We start from the raw sequence: 23,232 nt of genomic DNA, 5'->3' as shown, positions 1-23,232 counted from the left end.
ATATTTTATTGCCATGGAATCTCAGAAGATAAACGTTTCTATAAGACCATTTAAGATGTAATTAAATTGAAAGGAACAAGGTAATCGACTTGTTCGCCAAATTGGGCCAGTTTTTTAACACGTGGGTATATCAAAGTTCTCTCTTGACATGGATTCGTCACATCACCCTAGGCCAAGTATCCATCTGAATCCTCTACAAGCTTTCCTATTTGGCATGACGTCATTGGACTAGTAGTAGTTCCTCCCCTCAATGGCTTGGTGAGGATTACAAGCATAAAAAAAACTATCCTCAATGGAGTTGTAATAACGGTAAAATCCTCAGCTACCCTGAGTTTTCCAACAGTATTTGAATATACCTTATGGGCTATCTCCACTGAATTTAAAACCTCTATGAATGAAAAATCACAGGTGAATTCATTTAAAAATTCTAAATTTTAAAATCATATTATATCCTCTAGATAGAAAGTATGAGAAATGAGGTGGAAAAAGAAGATGAATAACGTGGGAGGAAAGAAAAACAAAAGGAATAATGAATGGTGAAAAAATTGTAATAAGGTGCATACTATTTCTTGGTTTTAAGAATCTAATGGCCTGTTTGATTCGTGAGAATAGAGGTCTGTAATCGAATGATTCCAGCTGTTTGGGTGGACTGGATCAGAATCTCATACCCATTCTTGGTGGAATAGCATTTTCCCATTTGAGTGAATGGTCATTCCTCCCCATCTCTTAGGAATGAAATCACATTCTAGCTAATTCTATTTAGACCAAATAGATTATGGGAATAAATCATTTTGATTTTGATTTTGAAGGATTTTAATTCTGATTATGATTCCACCTGTAAACTAAATGGACCCTTAGATACATGAATATTTAGAAGAACAACAAAAAAATTAGTTCATTTTTTTAGAAACCCAAGTTAAAAATTTCTGAAAATTTGATAGAACTGGTTAAAACCTGGTAAAACCGTTAAAAATTGGATAGATTTTGATGATTCAACCAGTTTTAATGACCTGCTTGTAAATTTTGATGAGTACCACCTGATTGGTCATCCCCTTTTAAGATACCAATGTATTGGTTGTAAATTTTTTTTTTTTTGATATCATATCTCTATGGCATCATATTTGGACCTTATAATATATCATATTATATATAATATTCAAAAGACAATTTTAAGAGTAAGATCTAACAAATGTTCTTGTGCATACATTAACATCACAATGAAGCGTCAAACAACCTAAATGATTAACAATGGAATTAGGCTCTTTGGATTTCTCACCAAACATCTATACCATATATAAAAGTATGCATGCGACATGAAACCTTTTTTGGACTAAAACTATCCTCTACTTCTTTGTTTGAGAAAAGGTATAACAATCATTTTATTATAGCTTTAATGGTTATTAAAGGCATATATTTGTGTATTTAATTCATTTCCAATTGTAAGGGTTGAAAATGTAATTTTAATTATTACTTTCCACCTCATTTAATCTCCTCTTATTAAGTCATATACTTAAGGTATTAAATCCCATTTTCTCTTATTAAATCCTATATTTTTAAGTTATTTTTATTAATAAATACTACTAATTAGATCTATATTAATATTTTTAACAATATAAACCCATATATTTTAAAATTGACTAAAAAACAACACCATTTTTATCTAAGTGGTGGCTAATCATTTTGAATTGATCAACCTACGGAGTCTTAGTTAGGTAATAAAAATTTTAAAATAGAAACAAATATAGAAAATTACAAAAATGTAGAAAAAGTTAGACCCATTTATGACATTTTTTAAACAAATAAAAAATAAGTGTAATAAACAAGAATTACTTTTATTGATAATAAAAACGAAATACATACTTTAGAACTAACAAAAAATGAAATATACAAATTAATAATAATATTTCAACTTTTGGGTTAAATGTGTTAATCTTTAACGTCATAAATAAATAATAAAAATTAATAAAATAAAAAATATATAAACTTTGTAAAAAATTACTCAGGCACATGTATAATATCATATATTTATCATATTAAATAAAAAGTGTGATATATTAGAATTATTTTTATAAACAAAAATATAAAAAAATGTAGAAATAATTGAACACATCTATAATTCTATATTTACACCAATATTAAAAATATGAATAAGATTGTGGAGCTTTTTTTTGACTAAAATACTCATTTTTTAATTTATTTCTTATTTAATTTCAAAGTTTAAATTGTAAATTGACTACTACTTTTTCACCTCATTCAATTCCTTATATTTAAATCTTACATTTTTTTGATAAATGAACAAAAGAAAAAAGATACACCAAAAAGAGAAAATACTATAAAAAAGTCTAGCCAAACGAGTAGGCCTATCATTGATACTTGAAACTTCACAACTCGATTTGATTATCACATATTTGGATGAGGTACAAACCACATATATGCTTATTAATAACTTAAAAAACAATAAGTCGTGCACTTCAACCCCTCCAAATGGGAGCAACCCTTGGGGTTCAGTTAATCCATTATTGGCAATGGGTCTCCCACTAATTCAGGAGAAAATACTAATACACACATGACACACCAATCACCATCCTGACACAAGGGAAACTTGTTGAAGTGCCATCAGTGTGTTAATGTGAGTCTTGGTGGGTTATTGTACTCTTTTTGTATGGGGAGGGGGGGTATTGCCAATGGCATCATTGTAAATAGTAGTATGATTTTTCAAGCATGTTGATGTAATCTTCTATCACCCCCCCAAAAGCTTAAGCTACTCTTTGAGGGGAGGTAGGTAGTTTAGTGGAACTAAGACGTGTAAAGGTTAAGCACGAGATCCCCTTGATACTAAATTGTGTGTTTATGCTTGTCATTTTTAATGCAATACAAAGTGTCTTTTGACTTATTTGTTTGCCATCGTTATTATTTTTGTTGCTTGTTGCCTTGTTTCATTAGCTTACTTGACCCAATCGAGCATCGCATGGGGCCTCGTAAACTTGCCTCGTGATAGTTGGTATCAAAGCACGAGTCCCTCCTACTTTCCACAATACGATCTGTCACACGACGTGCCCTACATTGCTTCTAGCAAGATGAAGAAGCAAGAGGTCCATGATGAAATACAAGAAGAGATCTCATAGGTGTATCAACCTGATGACAAGCCTAGAGGTAGCTCGCCCAAAGACAAAGCCATGACGTCCAAATCTAGCAAACACGAAAATTCCATCAACAAGTTCGTGGCCATGGACAAACACATCATATGATGCGAGGTAGTTGTAGATGAAGCTCGTGATCGTGTTGATGAGCTCCATCTCAACATGGAAAGATTATTAGTTTCCGTTGAGAGACTGGAGGAGCGCTCTAGTGACACTTCCAACACATCAAGCAACCCCCTAGAGGCTTGGTTATTTGCTTTCAAGCTCAGCTCAAGGACTTGAAGGGTGAAGTGACCGTTTTGAAGAAGTTAATGGTCAGCGCCGCTAATGCGCTGACCGCTCCAGCATCTTCCAATATCAAAGTTCATAAGCCTACCCCTTACGCAGGGGCTCGAGATGCCTGGGAGCTTGACAACTTCTTATAGCAGATGGAACAATATTTTTCCGCTCCAGGCCAATGTATGCATTGTTGATATGCATCTTACTGATGTTGCTATGCTATGGTGGAGTAGGAGATGTGTGCCAATTCGGAGCAAGGCTTATGCTCCATTGATACTTGGGTCATGTTCAATAGTGAGATAAAGCGTTATTTCTATCTAGAGATTGTGGAGTACCAAGCCTGCAAAAAGCTTAAGAACTTGAAGCACACAAACTCATTGCATGAGTACGTGAAGGAATTCTCTACCCTGACACTCAAAATCATTGACATCTTAGACAAGGACTTGCTTTTCAACTTCATGTATGGCCTTTAAAAGCGGGATGAGCTTCAACAGAAGACCAAATAAAAATGGCCCTATGCCCAACAACTCTTAGGGCCAAGGTAAGATAGGAGACAAAAAGCCTTATTTTTCCCCAAAGGGTCCTACTAGATACAATAAGCCTAATGATGGGAAAGGCTGGAGGAAGCCCAAGGGGGAGTCCAACTTCAGAGGTAGAAACTTCACCAAGAGACCCCCTCTAGCATCATGCTTCATTTGCGAAGGAAAACATTGGACGAGGGAGTGCCCAAGTCGAGGAAAGTTGAATGCTCTTCCTGCAAAGATTAGTGATGATGAACACAACGACGAAGAGAATGAGGCAGAAGAACTAAGGATGGAGGTCCTACAGAGATTCAATGCCTTGAAGAAGAAGGTGACTACCATGAAGACTAAGAAGCCCACATAGAAGGGGTTGATGTGCATTGGAATATCCTTAAATGGGAAACCCGCAAAAGCCATGGGTGACACAGGTGCTGCCCACAACTTCATCTCGATGGAAGAAGCACAATGTCTGAAGCTTACTCCAACCAAAGAAGTGGGGTAGTTGAATGTGGTGAATTCTAGTGCCAAACCCATCTAGGGGTGGCCCGTGGAGTAGAACTACATGCGGGTGATTGGGAAGGGCTTGTCGATTTATCAGTAGCTCCTATGGATGAATTTCGAGTTTTTTTCGGCATGGATTTTCTAACACAAGTGAAGGCGGTGCCCGTGCCTTTTCTGAACTCATTGAAGAGCCCTCACCTTGTGTGGTACCAATTATGCATGGTGTTGGTTAGCTAGACAAGCAGTTATCAACCTTTGCAACTCTGGAATTGTGTTTGGAAGGGTAAAGGTACCTACCTAACCACAATGACCATTGTTGAACCCTAGGAGGCAATTCCAAGAAGTGTACATCCAAAGATCATGGCCATTTTGGGTGAATTTAGTGATGTTATGCCACCACAACTCCCAAGGACACTACCACCAAGGCAAGAAGTTAACCACAAGATTAAGCTTGAACCAGATGCCAAGCCACCAACTTGCCCTCCATACTGCATGCCTCATCTAGAACTTGTCGGGCTAAGGAAGCAACTGGGCGAGTTATTAGAAGTTGGGTTCATTCAACCTACCAAGGCTCCCTTATAGAACCCCATTTTCTCATTTTAGAAGAACCATGATGGCTCACTCCACCTTTGCATTGACTATCAAGCCTTGAACAATCTCACTATCAAGAACAAGTACCCCATTACCATTCCTTTAGTTGCTGACTTGTTTGACCAATTGAGCCATGTTAAGTACTTCACAAAATTGGACCTTCGCTCGGGCTATTATCAAGTTTGCATTGCTGAAGGTGATGAACATAAGACCACCTGCGTCACTAGAAATGGGTCATTTGAATTCTTTGTCATGCCTTTTGGTCTCACCAATGCCCTAGCAACATTTTGTACATTGACAAATCACATTTTCCATCCTTATCTTGATCAATTTGTTATCTACATAGATGATATTGTAATTTATAGTACTTCACTAGAGGAACATGTTGACCACCTTTGCATTGTATTCTAGGTACTATGGGAGAACCATTTATATGCAAAGAAAGAAAAGTGTTCATTTGCCAACGAAAAGGTGGCCTTCCTTGGGTACATCATTCATGTGGGCACCATCAGCATGGACTCCACCAAAGTCAAGGCCATTCAAGATTTGGAGCCCCCTACCACGACGATAGAGCTTTGATCCTTCTTGGGGCTTGTCAACTACTACTGGAGATTCATACCAAGCTACTCAACTCGGGCTGCCACATTGACTAATCTCTTGAAGAAGACAAATGCATGGCGATGGACAAAAGCATGCCAACTAGCCTTTGAAGATTTGAAGAAGTCCGTGTCAAAAGAACTGGTGCTAATTCTACCAGATCCCAACAAGCCATATGAGATGCACACAGATGCCTTAAGCTTTGCTAGTAGAGGCATGTTGATGCAAGAGGGCCACCTAGTTGCTTTTGAGAGCCGTAAGCTCAATGAGGTTGAGCGAAGATACATGGTACAAGAGAAGGAGAGGACAACCATTGTACATTGCCTCCGCACATGGTGACACTATCTTCTTGGCTCCCACTTTGTGGTGAAGACGGACAATATAACTATCAGTTACTTCTAGTCTCAAAAGAAGTTAAGTCCAAAGCATGCACGATGGCAAGACTTTTTGGCCGAATTTGAGATGACTTTGGAGCACAAGCCAGGATAGACGAACAGGGTTACAAATGCCCTTAGTGGGAAAGTTGAATTAGACACCCTCCCCTCAAGCAGATCATCTATGTGCCAAGTTATTGTGGACCTCAAGGATCACATTTGAGAAGGTCTCAAGAAGGACCCCCTTGCCAACAATTTGATGCAAGTTGCACGTGAAGGGAAGACTCGCCGGTTCTGAGTTGAAGATGATCTTTTACTTACTTGAGGTGGTTGGATGTTTGCTCCATGAGCTGATGACCTGAGGAAGACACTTCTGTGTGAGTTCCATGATAGCCTTTGGGCTGGACATCCAGGTTGGCAGTGCACCCTTGCCTTACTGCAACATGCTTATTATTAGCCTTGCATGGAAGATGACGTGAGGGATTTGCCAATTGGATAAGCCAAATCATCAAAAGCCTATGGGCCTAGTCTAGCCATTGCCTATCCCCACACGCCCTTGGGAGAGTGTTTCTATGGACTTTATCAGTGGTCTACCCAAAGTTGGAGATTATGCCTCCGTTCTTGTTGTGGTTGATAGGTTCTTTAAGTATGTGACTTTCATCCTACCACCCAAGGTATGCATAGCAGAGGAGACAACATACTTACTTTTTGGGCAAGTTGTCAAGTGGGGTGTACCATAGAACACTGTTAATGATCGTGACCCATGCTTCACCAAAGCCTTCTAGATAGAATTTTGCAAGCTCATGGGATCACAATTGAACTTCTCCAGCGGCAACCACCCAAAGTCATATGGACATACCAAGAGGACAAACTCCCTCTTATAAGAATATCTTCGACACTTCGTCTCAGCCATTCAAAAGAATTGGGTACACCTTTTGGACATTGCATAGTTCTCCTACAACGCACAGGAGAGCTCGTCGACGAACAAGAGTCCGTTTGAAGTCATCACCGGCCAAATGCCGTAGTGTCCACACACCATAGCTGTCAAGTACCAAGGAAGAAGCTCGAAATCATTCACCTTCACCAGGTATTAGAAAGAAAACCTTGACTTTACTCAAGCATCCCTAGAGAAAACCTCCAAAAGAATGAAGAAATGGACAGGCCATGGTAGAAGACTAGACCACTTTCAAGTAGGTGACATAGTAATATTTGAACTCCACTCAAACAACCTGCACCTTTTTAGGAGAGTACACTACCTTGTGAGATTGTTTCCCGAATAGGAAAGTACACCAAGGAAGAAGCTCGATAAAAGTCCACCTTGTTTTCTATGCCAACCAAGTTAAGCCTTATCATGCTGATACCCTTGATAACACTTGAAACCAACCTCATCAACCTCCACCATTGTTTCAACCACCCAAAATCTGCAAGGTAGTTTCCATCTATGACCATAGGACATCCCCCTCTATCTAGACTCCCTAGCGATAATACTTGGTGAAGTGGTCCAGGCCTGAAGAAGAAGAAAGTTGGCAGCTTGCGGAAGAACTTTTGCCTTTTGCTGACAAAGTTAAATAGTACCTGAAGTAGCAATCTACAAGGACATAGTTTGAGTTGGCGGGGGAGGTTGTCACAAGGGAAGCTTGCCAAAATGCCATCAATGTATCAATGTATGAGTCTTGAGTGGGCTATTGTACTCTATGAATCTTGAGGGAGCTATTGTAATATTTTTGTATGGGGTATTGACAATGGTAGTATTGTAAATAGTAGTATGATTTTTAAAGCATATTGATGTAACTAAGACGTAATTTGCGGAGAGGTAGATAGTTGAATGGAACCAAGACATAATTAAGTACGAAATCTCCTCTCCTCGCCATATTTAATGCAATACAAAATGTTTTTTTAATTAATCTGGGTAGCATCGTTATTGGTTTTATTGTTCGTTGCCTTTAGTCGAGTCAATCGATCGCCGTAAGGGGACTCATCGACTATCCCCGTGACAATCCGAAGCAGCGCGCGTGGCGAGAGTAAGAAAAAGGGGTGCGTCAGCGTCAGCCGAAAATGAAGTAGCGAGAAAATAGTTTATCTGCTTAACTTTGGCTACGCCGCCCCTCTGGCTCTGTTACCCAACCCATAACTATAACTCCCCTCCGTACCTCTCCCCATTGAACTCCAATTTCTTTCTTCTTCAAATGTTCATTCTCTTCTAATTACTCGCTTCAAAAGTGAAAACCACAACCACAAGTCCGGAGCACCTTTCAGAAGGTAGAGAAAATGCAGGCTTCGATCTCTCTGTCCAGTTCCTCTCCTTCTTCACTCGCCTTTGCTAGATCCGATCGCGCAGTTGAATTCTTCTCCACTAATGCATCCAAGCCTTCAAGTTTCCGTTTCTGTGGTCTCAGAGGAGAGGCCTTGGGATTTTCTACTTTAAAACTCTCTGCTTGTAATCAAGTTGCATTGTCGCAGCGAAGGCTCTTTAAGAAGTTATCAGCTTCGTTGAAGGACAATGGAGTTCCTTCCAAGGGGTTTGATTACGATCTTGTTATCATTGGAGCTGGTGTTGGAGGTCATGGAGCTGCACTTCATGCGGTCGAGAAGGTTTGGTGCTTTGTTTTTGCTTGATTGGACCTGGAAATTGAGCTTGTTTTCTTTCGTTTAACTTAGTTCGCAACTATGCTGATAGTTGGAAGCGTGAGGATCTTGTAATTAGTTTCTGGACCTTCTTCTATGTTACTGTTGTCTGAAGGTAGGGGTTTTATTAGTTGTGTTTTGGTTGAATTATCTGTATTTTGATTAGCTCGTATTAGCATTTGAAATGTTATAGTTAGCTAATTGTAATTTTCCCGCGATACTTGGACTTTTAGTTGTCGTAGCTTAGTGAGACGAAGTGAATCTACGGTATCAACAAGAATTATAATTAGCTGAAAATGCAGAGTTTCAATAGACAAAGCGAATCCACTTGAATGACCTGTTTCCTACAGATGGGAACTGAGAACTGATTCGTGTGTCGAACAACCCTATTTCTATTATAAAAAATGATTGCTGTTAGCATACTTAATGTGAACTAGGTAGATGTACTTTTAGTTTCAGAACTTCTCTGCATGGTGCTCTCTAGAACTTTTGCCTTCCTAGAGATGTCAGGGGGAACAGTTTATGATGTACAACATTTTCCAACGAGTTTTTTATGACTTAAAATCAAGCATGGTCAATGTGATCATGCAGGTCTCATAAATGGATCTTTTATCATCTTATTTAAGGTACTGAGTTAAAAAGAATATTTCCATTCTTTTCATAAGTTGCCTTTACTAATTTTATTCCGGTCATTTCTCTTATTTCACTGTATGTGATTAATATGATCTGAGAAAATAATAAATGACTGTTGCAGGGTCTAAAGACAGCTATCATTGAGGGAGATGTGGTTGGAGGAACATGTGTAAATCGAGGCTGTGTTCCTTCTAAAGCTCTTCTTGCTGTGAGTGGTCGGATGCGCGAGCTTCAGAGTGAACATCACTTGAAGGCTTTGGGCTTGCAGGTAATATAGCTGATAGCAATTACACTGTCCCTGGTGGCTATTAATCTTCATGATGTTTGGTGAGATGAGATCTGCTGCAAACACAAGTGTGTGAATCAGTCTACATAACCAATCACGAGTGGACACGCCAGTGTTCTGTACACATGGGACTCCCATGTGGTGTTTTGAGTCTCAACATTGGAAATTGGAAAAGTAAGATGTTTTGGAACATAACACAATTGACAATAGTTTATTGTAGTTTTAAACACATAAGTGTCATTAGGTGCCACATAAGGCAGCTGAAGTGGAAATGCCCCCTGTAGGGGGAACATCAAAAAGGAATTTCACCTAACATCCCCATGCACATAACCAATGGGAAGGGTGGTACAAGCATTTGAAGTTAAAATATGCCCAATCAAACATGGTCTTGATACAGTAAAGTCAAATTGCCTATATGACACTTACGTGGAGTCTAAACAGGAATGCAATACCAAGGTCCAAACGCTGCCCTAGTAGCTTGAATGAAGGAATATGCCTAGTGGCATGCATATCTATACTTGTCTGTAGGTTTTCGGTTTTCCTAATTGGATCAATTAGGGAACCTTGTTAGATGACTTCACCTTTTTCTTTGTTGTAAAAGAATTTTGTGCCTTATCCAATCATCTATTGGATAGAGGAACTTCTGGATTGAACACTTGTTTAAGCTATATGGGCCTTTTAAATTTGTGATTTATTTATTTTTGAAAATGTGCACAAAAATGACCTTATTTTGTTCATATGGCATGGGGTTATAAGCTGGAATTTCCCCATTAATAGAGTGATGAGAGGAACAAGTGGGGCCCAAACAACCAGATTGCCTCATGGAATCTGTTAACCAGTCTTCTTAGGCAAGGCTTCCCCCTCTCCCCCTTTCTTTTCACTTTGGTTGTAGATATATTCTCAGTTACTTTATTCAGAAGGAAAAAAGTCTCAACCTGCTGAGAGGGTTCAAAGTTGGAAGATAAGCAACTCACTTGTCTCATTTGTTTTTTTGCTGATGATACCATTTTATTCTTGGAGGATGACCTGGAGAATCAATGATTTAGAAAAGGCAATCACTTGTTTTGAGAAGGTGTTGGGACTTCAAGTATTTTTTTTTTAAGAGTAGCATTGTGGGAATAAATACAAGTGAAAGCTTGGTGAACAACTTTAAGGAGGTCCTAGGATGTAAGGTGGAAAATTTTCCCATCTCTTGGAAATGCCCTCAGAGGAAATCTGAGAAGCCAAAGTATTTGGGACCCAATGGTGGAGAAGTGTGAAAAAATATTGGCCACGTGGAAGAAAGGTTACCTCTCAAAAGGAGAAATGCTCACCTTAATAATCCTGGGAAGAGTGCCAACGGTTGGGATATCAAGGTGCCAAGGTCCACTTGAATCGAGCAAAAGCCAATAATCCTTGCAAAAGGTATTTGCTCTACCTACAATTTATTTATTTCCTTTATTAGATGCAGAGTAGGGAATGTGGCTAAAATAAATTCTGGACTAACCTTTGGTGGGGAGAAAACACTTTGGATAACACTTACCTCTGCTTGTTTAACCTCTCCCAAAACCAAGAAGCCACCATTACAAAAAAAAAAAAAATTCTTTTTGGATTTGTATATATGCAGTCGACGACTCATAGTGGGCTAATTCATGAGTTGAATAAAATGGGCCCTTTTAACTCAGCAGTAGAGTCACGCCATGGTAAGGCGTAAGTCAATGGTTCAAATCCGATAATTTTTTTTTTCCCACGAAACTCCAGTCTTAGTCTCCTGGTTATCAGATTTGCCTCCTCTAACAAGGTGGAACCTAAACTTAAGAAGAGCCTTAAGGGATGTTGAGATTGATGAAATTGCAGATCTGATACATGCCTTAAGAAAGGTCTATTTTCCCTCCTCAAACCAAGACCAACAAATCTAGAAGCTCCACCCTGCCAGGAAGTTCTCAACTAAATATTTTTTCAGGGCCTTGGTGTCAGGTGATACAAACTCTGGGTTTCCCTTGTAGAAGAGTTTGGATTGCCCACATGCCTCCTAGAGTTTCCTTTTTTGTGTGGGACGCTTGCTTGAAAAGAATTAAACACTTGTGGTTTATTACAGAAAAAGCACAAAGGTAGATTGTGCTTCCTCTCCCATTCTGCACCTTTTGTCTCAGCAATGATGAGTCAGCTGAACGTACCTTCTACATTGTTCAGAAACAAGGAAGGTTGGGCTTCAATTTCTAAATCTTGATGGTTACAGCCAAGTTTTTCTTGAACATATTGAAGATTTTTAAAGGCAACGGAAGGGAGGAGGTTTAGGTAAAAGTAAAACAGGGGAGAATCTACTAGTACACAGTGGCTCGAGCAGTAATTTGGGGTGTTTGGGAAGAATGAAACAATCACATTTTTGACAACAAAGCTAGATCCATGGGAGACTTGATTTCTCATATAATATACCTGTGCAATCTGTGGGTGCTGAATTTGGAGAATTTCAAAGGAATTACTATGAATATGCTTTAGCAGAATCTGTTGGAACTATTGTTCTCTTCACTCAGTCCTTTAAGAGTCAAAAGCCTCAAGGAAAGATGTCCAGGTGAGAAAGTTAAATGCAGGTTTCTTTCTATTCATCTTCCACAGCAAGGAGGAGGCAGATGAAATTCTGGATAGAGAAATTTCAGTGTCCAGGTCGCTGGAGCTTAGGTTGGGTAGATGGAATCTGCTAGTGGGGGCAATTAGAGAATTCAGTAGCAAGAGTCTTGTCTGGATTAATGTCTTTGGGATTCCACTCCATGCCTGGGACCTGAACACATTTTGTGCTATCAGAAATGCCTGTGGATGCTTTAGAAGAGTTAATGCCCAAACGTAAAATCTAAAAAATTTGGTAGCAGCAAGAATCTTGGTTGAAGTAGAGCACATTCATCTTATCCCCTTGAGCATGGCTTTAAACTTTGCTGGAGAGTGGTACGATTTGAGGTTGGTGGTTGAAGGCTGCATCCTGTTCTGTTGGATTCGGGAGGATTCATTGGTCTTGCCTTTCCAGGAGTCAGATCGCTCTGCAAAGTAAAAAAGGGTGCTGGCTGCTCCTGTGAATGCAAGGCAGGAGGAGGAAGATGATGGAAAGTGAAAGGTTGGGGAGATGGAGGGACAGGCGGAAGAGAGTGGAGAGATGCGGGAAAAGTGGGTGGGGGGGGGTAAAAACATATTTTTGCAGCTGGGAACTGAAGAGCTCATTGGTGAAAACGAACACGTGGTGGGAGTCTTCAAACAGGGAGACATTTCTGAAAAAGTGTTTAGTTCCTCGAGTAAGGATTTGGAGAATACAAATAGTGGGCCCCATGCTTCAAGGATAAAACAGTCTGTTATTAGGAGGCGTGGGGCTAGCGGCTTAGTCGGAGGTGTTCTTGGAATTCGATGGGGGAGAGTTGAGAAAAGAGTCTTTAAGAAGGGGGCAGACTTTAGGTCTCCTTGGAACGCCTCGAATTCTAGTTTGCAGACAGCTGACGCTTCTAATGTTCAAACTCTTGGACAATGCCATTTCAATCATGAGGTTCCTTCAAGTTCTAAGGAGCATTCTCAAGGCGGTCGTGACGAAGATTTGTCTATTGCTTTGGCGTTCTTTCTTGGGGTTGAGAAGGAAGAGCCGAAACCTATTTCTTCGAGTCTGGACTTAAGCCAGGAGTTTAGGGACCCTGTTTCTAGTTTATAGCGAGGAAGTTCAGAGAAGGATCTGGAAGCAGGGGTTGTGGGTAGAGATAGGGCGGAGGAGGGGGTCGAGGAGGTGGAGGGCAATTTCAAGGTTTGGAAGGAGGAAGGGGACAAGGAAGAAGAGGACGGTATTTCATAAGTTGAGGGCAAGAAGGTCTCTGACTTAGAGAGTATAAATCAAGTAGAGGGCCATAGGATTGATACCGGTTACCGGGTCTTGGAAGTGCTTGTTGGTAGGTTGGGAGTTGGCAAGTGCAACAGACAAGGGTGAAGCTTCGGAAGTCCCATGGAAGATCAGACCTTCAAGCAATCTCAATGTAGTGCATGTCACGAAGGTGTTCTCCAAGCTTAAGGAGGGCCTGGTGGGAGCCGGACCAACAAGTAAGTATAAAAAGATATACAAAAGGAGAGGGATTAAACTAAGATCTTTGAGTCAGGAGAAATCTTGCCTGGCTTCTTCTTTCTCATCTAATGGGGTCAGGATTAAGCCTCGTCAGGATGGTTCTAACCAGGGGAAGTCGTTCAATCCTGACTTGTTAGAGAAAACTGTTAGGGAGGAGTCTGATTCGAGTGAGGTCTCTCCTAAGGCAGTACAGGAGGATAAGGAGATAAAGAAAGGTGGCGTGGATTTGAAGACTCTAGTCAATAGAGAGGTGGATTGGTAAATCCCTGTGCTTGTTCTCATTGGGGGGGGGGGGGGGGGGAGAATGTTGTAAGGAAAGCCTTGGAAGCTTATGAGAGAAAAAGGAGAGAAGAAAGCTTGAGTAAGGTCTCTGAAGAGTTAGGGGGAGAAACTTGGGGTGAGGAGGGAGGCCAAAAAGAGTTCGATGAGGTGGAAGAGTGATCTGTGCTATGCAGATGCAGCAATTTGGTGGCACGGTTGTTGCAGAAGTGACGTATTTCTCTTGCTTTCTTTGTTTTTTGATGTTCTTGTTGGTTGGTCGTAGTAGTGTGTTTGGGGGGGGGGTCCAGCTAAGAGAAGAGGAGGAGATGACTCTGAACTTTGATGGAAGTGCAACCAGAAACCGGGGAACAGCAGGAATTGGTGGTGTGTTTAAGAGGAGGGATGGAAGCCTTATGTGGGTCTTTAGTGAACCAATGGGGGCTGCAGACTACACAACGGATGAAATTTTAGCTGTTCTAATGGGTTTCAGTATCACAAGAAATCAAGGCTTGACTGATCTAGTAGTCAAAGGTGACTCTAGCAACACGATAAAATGGATTGGGGAGAAGGAAAGTGGGCCTTGGAGATTGGCTCACTACTTGGATGAGGCTAGATCTGGTGTGCACAGTGAAAGCTTGTATAGTGATAGAATTATGCCTTTGTAACCTGTGTGTAGTTTGCTTCCATTGTACATTATCTCATGCACTCTCCTTTTCTTTTTTTTTTTTTTTTTCTATAACAAGTCACTCTTTTTCTCAAACATTCTGTGAAAAGTGTTCCTCTTGAAACAAAGTAGTGATTATATGACTGATTTATGGTGTGGTATGCCTAATGTTACTGCATGATTCTTCTCCACATTGCACCTTCTGTGTGACCTTTCTTATGTTTTTTTTTTTTTTTGGTTCTATAACCTTGCTCATGTTATAGAACCTCTTATCTTTAATTGCTCTGGGTGAACAGAAGTGCTCAGCACTGGATATAGAACTTTTTGTTTTAGTCACTAATAGTTTACTTTCTTTTCTGGATAACCAACACATATTTGCATCCTAGAAGGTAATTAAGGTATTTTGACATTACTGCAATAGCATGCAGTGATAAATTGCAATTATCTAACAATCCTAATCTTGTAACTTCCTACTTCAATTTTTCTTCATTTATTGCTTCTTCTGATTCTATTGTACCATATTTATTTATTTATTTTGCCATGGGCGGGGTGTAGATGGCATCAATGAAACAATTTCAGTTAATCAATTGTTTAGTTCTGGTAGTCAGATCTAGTGATCTACTACTGATGTTGCTTGTACTTGAGCAGGTCCTCATTCAGTACGTCCACAATTATTTTCTAATGGATGTACTATATATTATCTGCAACCACATTGTGTGGAAGTATTTTCTTCTTTCATATTTCTCTGACATGTAGTTATTTCTGATGATAGGTTTCATCTGCTGGGTATGACAGGCAGGGGGTTGCCGACCATGCAAATAATCTTGCTACAAAAATTCGTAATAACTTGACCAATTCGCTGAAAGCTCTTGGTGTGGACATATTGACAGGCGTTGGCACAATTTTGGTTAGTCATGTATACCATGTAGATTTGTAAAACAAGACATCATTTTCATTAACTGTATAAACCTGTGTTTATGTAATCTGAAAATTCCACCTTAGGTTCATTCCAATAATTTAATTTCATGCTTTTAGTTGTTCATCTTCATTATAATGCTTAAGACAATGTTATGGCTGGATTTTCTTCAGGGCCCACAAAAGGTCAAGTATGGAAAAGTTGGGTTCTCTGACAATGTAATAACTGCCAAAGACATAATTATTGCTACTGGGTCTGTTCCCTTTGTCCCTAAAGGCATTGAAGTTGATGGTAAGTGCGAATATCACAGGCCTATTATACTGATATTTAGGTTTTATTAATCTTGGGAGATGGATACATTTCTTAGAATTATTCCAAAGTGCAACGTCTTCTTAAATTCATAATGCTTTTAATAAATTGCATCAAAAGTGTATCTAAAGTGCTTTTCAATATTTCGAAGTGTTTAACAAGGTGACCATTTTAAGGAAGACAAAAATTGGTCCTCTGTCTTCTGGAGATGCTACCTTGCAATTAGAAAATGTTATCTGATTTATGTACTGAACATCACATGAAAGAAGAAAATCAATAGGCAATATTTGAATCAGGGGCTACAAGACCCACTGAACAACTTGGGGTCTCAGTGAAGAGATTTTAATGGACCTAAAAATCAGCTCAAACAGATAACCAATGCTTGTCTTTGATAGAAAATATAAAAAAATCATTAAAAAGAAGAATAGATAAGGGAAAGTATATAATCAATACTGTGGTTGACTGTATTAGTTGGAACTTGGGAAAAGTTCAATTGAACTTAAAAAGTGGCCAATCATGCTAAGCTTTTACAGAGGCATGACTTAGATGAGACTTCCAATGATAATTCTTGATACTCTGCAGATGTAAGACATGGAAAGTTTTGGGGTTAGTAGATCCATTTGATGTGCGGGAATGGTGATTACATGTTAGAGTGATGCTACATATGAGTTGGTCAAACTCTGTTTGCATATGGTTGTTTTGAACACTATTGATCTGGTATCATGTGAGACCAATGTTTAGAACTAATACTGAAAATGCTCAAGGCCCCACAAAATGCACCAGATCCATCATATTTGATGTGACCACATGCAGATATAGTTTGACCAATCTGTATGGGTAGTTTTTCTTGAAATAAAATTTTGCTTTCAGTAATGTCTTTGCTTTGGTTTGTTCTCTTAATTCAGCAAAAAAAAAAAAAAGAGAAAAAAGAACTTTGCTTTGGTTTGGACCAGTCTATCTGTCTGTAAGCAAGAAAGAAATTGGTGTGTAAAGCTATGGTGCATCTTTTTCCTTTTGGTTCTGTTAGAATACACGAATCATGGATATTTTGGTCATTTTGGTTTATCTGTTTGAGAGTGAAAGGTCCATTTTATTTAAGTTTAAGTTATGTGTCCCATCTTTCATGAGGGACAATATGGTATTTCTTGTAATTCTATTATTTGAAATAAATACAAGTGGGTCGGCTAGGGAGGACTGATTTTCTTCTTCCTAATCTGGCCGAACCCTTCTTCTTCTTCTCTACTTTAACCTAGAATCGGATAGGGTTTTCTTACATGGTATCAGAGTAGTAAAACCTTGTTCTCCTTTCATTCTTCCTTGCTGCTGTCTTCTTCCTGGGTTCGCCGCCAACCATTTCAGCTTTCCTCAAATTTCTGCTAGCCTAAGTGGAAGCTCGACAAGGGGCCAAAAAGGAGTCGTCGTTTTGTGGTTTAGGAGGTGAGAATGCCTCCAGTTACTGTGGTGGTGGTCGTTGAGGTTGTGTACTAGACGCCCTCTATTTAGTGATACGAAGAGGGTTGTTTGTGGACAGGTATGAACAGTGCTGTTTTTTGCCCAAATAGTGGACTGTGAATGCTGTGTTTTGGTTCAATTTTTTTTTTTTTTTTTTGTTGTGGAGGTTTGGAGTGACTAGTATGCATATCAGTCCTGTTCTTCTCTGTTTTACCTCATATGTGTGTTGAAAGTAGGGTTTTTCGACTGCTGAAGTTCACGACAGCAGTGGTATGGTGGTAGTTGTATTGTGTTGAATGGTGTATCGGTGATTCTAAATATTTAAAAGTGAACCCTTGGATCTGGTGTGTGAACAGTTCTGCAATGTGCAGTGCAAGTGTTTGATTTAATGACTGAGTGATCTCAACTTTAGTATTTGATGTGCAATGCGTATTTGAAGAAGTTGGTGGTGCTGTAAGTGAGATAAGTTTTGTGGAAGTGTGTGAGGTTGTGTTGCATATTTGAATGTGAATTAGTTAAGATGGCATCGATTGGAGATGGGAATGACAATAAAATAGGCGTCATGCTTTCTCTAGACTACCTAAGTGTTCAAATGACATCAATTAAGCTGAATGGTGAGAATTATGTACCGTGGGCAAAATCTGTGGAAGTGTTCTTAAAGGCCAAGAGAAAGGTAAAACATGTGAGAGAGGAGAAACCTTCCTCTGATTCTCCGGGGTTCAGTGATTGGGAACAGGAAGATGCACAAATGTAATTTTTGTTGATGACTTTTCAAGGATGACATGGATTTATCTTATGAAAGATCGCAGTGAATTGTTTTCTATTTTTCAAAAATTTTATGCTAAAATACGCACCCAATTTGGTGCTCATATTAAAATTCTTTGCTCCGATAATGCCAAAGAGTACAACTCATCACCATTTCAGCAATACTTAGAGCACCATGGGATAATTCATCAAACTTCTTGTGCCTACACCCCACAACAGAACGGTGTAGCTGAACGGAAAAATCGACATCTCCTTGAAACTGCTTGGTCCTTGATGCTTAATATGAATGTCCCAAAGCATTTTTGGAGTGATGCCGTCCTCATATCCTATTTTCTGATTAATCGGATGCTCATGTCCATCATTGAAAGTCAATCCCCCTTCTCGGTGTTGTTTCCCACCTTGTCTCCATTTCCTCTCACCCTAAGAGTCTTTGGATGTGTTTTTTTTGTTCAACACTTGGGGCCTGGTTTAGACAAGTTAGATGCACGAGCTATTAAGTGTATCTTCCTTGGCTACTCGTGGACTCAGAAAGGGTATAAGTGCCATAATCCTAAATTCCATAAGTCGTTTGTGTGCTCTGATGTCACATTCTTTGAATCAGTTCCTTTTTTCTCAGATGCTGTGGTTTCTTCTCCTTCCTCCGTAGTTCCTCTTCCCGTCCCTGTTGCGGATTCCCTTCCCGTGGCTTCCATTCCTACTGCAGATTCACATCCCATGCCAGTTACTATTGAGAGGCTGTCAATCACACAAGTGTATACCCACAGAAGAGCATCGGCCCCTCCTCCAATTCAGCCATCGTCGACAAATCCTGCTATTGCTTCTTCTCCCTCAAATCTTGATCTGCCTAGTGCTCTGCGGAAAGGTAAACGTACTTGTACTTCTCATCCTATTTCACACTATGTTTCAGCTACTCACCTTTCTGCTTCTCATCGCAACTTTATATCATTGTTCTCATCTGTTTCCATTCCCAAGACTGTCCAGGAAGCCCTTACCTCCTCAGGGTGGCGGCAAGCCATGGAAGAGGAACTCTCTGCTCTACAACACAATCACACGTGGGAACTCACTGCTCTTCCTCCCGGTAAGCATGCTGTTGGGTGTAAGTGGGTCTACACAGTGAAGTATCTTCTAGATGGCAGTGTGGAGCGATTGAAGGCTAGGTTAGTGGCCAAGGGCTATTCTCAGCTGTATAGTGTGGGCTACATGGAGACATTTTCTCCTGTGGCTAAGATTGGTTCAGTTCGGGTGTTGATTTCATTAGCTGCTATGCATGATTGGCCTCTTGTACAACTTGACATAAAAAATGCTTTCCTACATGGTGATCTCATTGAGGAAGTATATATGGAGCAACCACCAGGGTTTGTTGCTCAGGGGGAGGATGGTAAGGTTTGTAGACTCAAAAAGGCAATTTATGGACTGAAAGAATCTCCACGTTCTTGGTTTGGCAGGTTCAATGAAGTGGTGAAAGAATTTGGGATGAAACAGTGTCAGGTAGACCATTCTGTGTTCAGCCATGACTCAAAAGATGGGAAAATCTTGTTGGTGGTGTATGTGGATGATATTGTCATAACTGGGAGTGACAGTAATGAAATCGACAAGTTGAAGAAATTCCTACAGGACTACTTCAATTCGAAAGATTTGGGTAAGCTGAAGTACGAATTAACTTATGTCAGAGAAAATATGTTCTTAACCTACTTGAAGAAACAAGGCTGTTAGGTGCTAAACCAGTAGACTCCTATGGAAATCAATGCCAAGTTGAGTGTTGATGCAGGTGAAGAGTTTGATGATCCTGGAAGATACAGGAGGTTGGTGGGAAAGTTGAACTACCTGACCATTACCCGACCAAATATATCATTTGCTGTGAGTATGGTGAGTCAGTTTATGCAACATCCTCGGATTCTTCATTGGGAAGCAGTTCTAAGGATTGTTAGGTACTTGAAGGGTGCTCCAGGTCATGGTTTGCTATACCGAAGTGGAGGGACCCTTGAGATAGTAGGGTACACAGATGCTGATTGGGCTGGTTCTATTATTAGATAGGAGATCAACTATAGGGTATTGCACCTTCCTTGGTGGCAATCTTGTAACTTGGAAGAGCAAGAAACAAACAATGGTGGCAAGGAGTAGTGCAGAAGCTGAGTACAGGGCTATGGCTCATACCACATGTGGACTAGTATGGTTGAAGAACTTGCTACAAGAGATGGGGTTCTCAGTTGATAAACCCATGAAACTATACTGTGATAACCAAGCTGCTATTCACATCTCTTCCAACCCAGTCTTCCATGAGAGAACTAAGCATATTGAGGTTGATTGTCACTTCGTAAGAGAGAAAGTGATAAGTGGAGTGATAACCACATCTCATGTGAGCTCAGGAAATTAGTGGGCAGATCTCTTTACAAGGGGATTGTCTCGAGGCAGAGTAGATTATATTTGTGACAAGCTGGGACTATATGACATATACTCTCTAGCTTGAGGGGGAGTGTTAGAATACACGAATCAGGGGTATTTTGGCCATTTTGGTTTATCTGTTTGAGAGTGAAAGGTCCATTTTATTTAAGTTTAAGTTATGTGTCCCATCTTTCATGAGGGACAATATGGTCTTTCTTGTAACTCTATTATTTGAAATAAATACAAGTGGGTCGGCTAGGGAGGACTGATTTTCTTCTTCCTAATCTGGCCGAACCCTTCTTCTTCTTCTTTCTTTTCTTCTTCTCTACTTTAACCTAGAATCGAATAGGGTTTTCTTACAGGTTCATCTAGGAAGAAAGGAATGTTAGACCCTTTCAAGTCACACTTGTTCTCTTGAACAATGATATTCTGGAAATTGTAACCTTATTGTCAAATTGTCAATAAAGAAAGTTGAATTTATTCTATTAGTAAATCATAAGATTATTTTTTATTTTCATAAAATCTTCAAGATGTTAAACTTATGTATAACAAAAAAAGAAAACAAATAAAGAGAACCATTACCCCATTTCAATCTAAGTCTACCATATAGGTGATTTATAAACAAAGCTTACTACCTGACACCTGTATAGCATAAACATTATCAAGGTTTAAACTCCAAGTTAAAACACCTGTATGGCTATCCAACCCAAATATGTTGGAAAATAAACTCCAGTAGTTTTGTGAATGTCTCAAAACTACTGGAGTTTCCTTTGGAACAAGAGAACTTATGGCATAATGTAATTGCAAGCATTCATGGCATGGTAGACAACTGATGGGATGTTGGTCTTGATCCTAGGGCGACAAGGGCTTCTCCTTGGAAAGAAATTCACAGTTTGATGATGCTTGTATGGGTAACAAAGTATGTTTATGAGAGGATATCTGGTTTGGGGACATTCCTGTCAAAGAGAAATTTCCACCTATCTTTTCTTTATCCCTCAACAAAGGGAGAGTGATTTCTTCAGTCTTGTTAATGAAAACTCTTGGGATCTAGGACTAAGGAGAGTGTTAAGGGATTATGAAATGGACTTGGTAGATGAACTTATCTCCCTTCTTAATACTACATTCTTGGACCTCTCTTGTCAGGACAGTAGGATCTAGTTAGAGTCCCCTTCTGGCTCCTTTACTTGTGCCTCTTTCTTCTCCACCCTCCTTCAATCCTCGCACCCAGGAGGCTCCTTTCCTACAAAGGAAGTTTGGTGTAATCTTGTACCCCAAAAAATAAGAGCCTTTTGCTGGGAGGTGGTGCTCTAGAAAATTAATACTCTGGATAATTTACAAAAAGGAGGCCAAACCATTTCCTCTCCCCTCATGTTTGTTGCCTCTGTTTGGGAAATGGTGAGACAGTAACACATCTTTTACTTTCTTGTCCCTTTGCTTCTTGTGTGTGGAGTTGGTTTTCTTCCGTATTTGGCTGCAGGTGGATCCCTTCCCCGGATGTGACAAGCCTTTTCAACCCAAGTTTCTTCCTGCTATCCAAGAAAAGGGGAAGAGTGATGTGGAGGGCAATAGGAGCAGCCATTCTTTGGTCTTTATGGGAAGAAAGGAATAACAGAATATTCCAAGGGGCACAAAGATCAGCAGAACAAATCATTGACTGCGTAGCCATTAAAGTCATACGTTGGCTGAAAGTAAGTGACTAATTTAAAGATTTTCAGTGGATGATATACAAAGGGGTTGGTCAGCAGTGGCAAACTCTTAAACCAAACAGCCTGTTCTTCAGCTTTCTTGGACACCCGCAGCACAATAAAGGGTAAAATTAAATTTTGATGGAAGCTCCATGGGTAATCCAAGATCCTCGGGAGCTGGGGGAGTCTTTAGGGATGGGGAGGGCAGAATGGTGGCACTATACTCTGCTCCCATAGGAGTGGGAGACTCTATGAGAGCTGAAATTTTGGCTCTCCTACAAGGCTTGAGATTTGCCAAGCAGTGGGAATATCAGAAATTGGAGGTGGAAGGGGACTCTAAATTGTTAATAGGGTGGCTGCAAACAAAGAAGTTGGGTGTATGGAAGTTTAGACAGAAAATAAGGGAAATAATCTGCTTGGCAAGGGAAGTTGGAGTAACATTCAAATGGGTAAGGAGATCAGCAAACTCTGTGGCAGATAGCTTGGCAAAGCAGGGGACATTCAGGGAAAACTTTTTTTTTGGGCTGTACTGTAACTCTTGACGTTATTTTGGGGTCAACACTCTTTGTCTGAGTGGTTGACAGTGTAAATTGTTTATTTGATATCCTTAATGAAAGTTACCATTTCCAATAAAAAAAAGTCTCAAATAATGTTATTCTAGTAAGGGTTCTAAAACATAAGTCTCTTGAAAAAATTAAGAAAAAAATGAATGAAAAAAAGTATAGAACTAGTTTAGGTCCTGACCAAATTGATTTGGATTATATGAATGAGATGAATTATAAGAATCATCTCATCCATGACTGTTTTTCTGTCTTCCTTAATTACATCAGGTATGATTTGGTCTCGGGTCAAAAGATTAGGTTTTGGGAAGACATCTATGTTGGAGAAACCCCCTTATTGGAGGTCTTCCCTTCTCTTTATGCTATCTCCAACTTTAAAAGAAGTCCAGGGCTGACTTCCTTTCTCAAAATAGGAACCTAAGAGAGTCTGAAGTTCCCCTTGTTTCTGCTTTGCTCTCCTTGTTGAATTTTGTAGTTCTTGGGGATGGGGTTGTGGACAGTAGGGTTTGGACCCTTAGCTCGGCTGGGACTTTCACCTGTAAATCCTTTTTCAATTCCCTTGTAGCTTCCTCTCCCTCCCCTTCCCCTTATTTCCTAGTAAAGGAAATCTTGTGTCATCCCATTC

At 39.8% G+C, this 23,232-nt stretch overlaps 1 protein-coding gene across 1 annotated transcript in view; it reads left to right on the top strand.

Annotated features, from left to right (window-relative positions):
- Positions 1 to 7,601: 7,601 nt before the first annotated feature.
- Positions 7,602 to 23,232, top strand: part of LOC148861322 (dihydrolipoyl dehydrogenase 2, chloroplastic-like) — an 81,063-nt gene continuing 65,432 nt past the window's right edge. The window contains exons 1-4 of the mRNA XM_088941980.1: positions 7,602 to 8,595; positions 9,383 to 9,529; positions 15,311 to 15,445; positions 15,628 to 15,745. Of these exons, the coding sequence (XP_088798106.1) occupies positions 8,272 to 8,595; positions 9,383 to 9,529; positions 15,311 to 15,445; positions 15,628 to 15,745 (724 nt within the window). The 5' untranslated portion in view covers positions 7,602 to 8,271. The remainder of the gene's footprint in view (positions 8,596 to 9,382; positions 9,530 to 15,310; positions 15,446 to 15,627; positions 15,746 to 23,232) is intronic.

This window comes from Nelumbo lutea, chromosome 4, assembly GCF_056320005.1.
Source record: "Nelumbo lutea isolate HS-2025 chromosome 4, American lotus-T2T, whole genome shotgun sequence".
In the NCBI taxonomy this organism is placed as follows: Eukaryota; Viridiplantae; Streptophyta; class Magnoliopsida; order Proteales; family Nelumbonaceae; genus Nelumbo; species Nelumbo lutea.
Note: the sequence above shows the minus strand (reverse complement) of the source record. Positions and strands in the feature narration are given on the sequence as shown.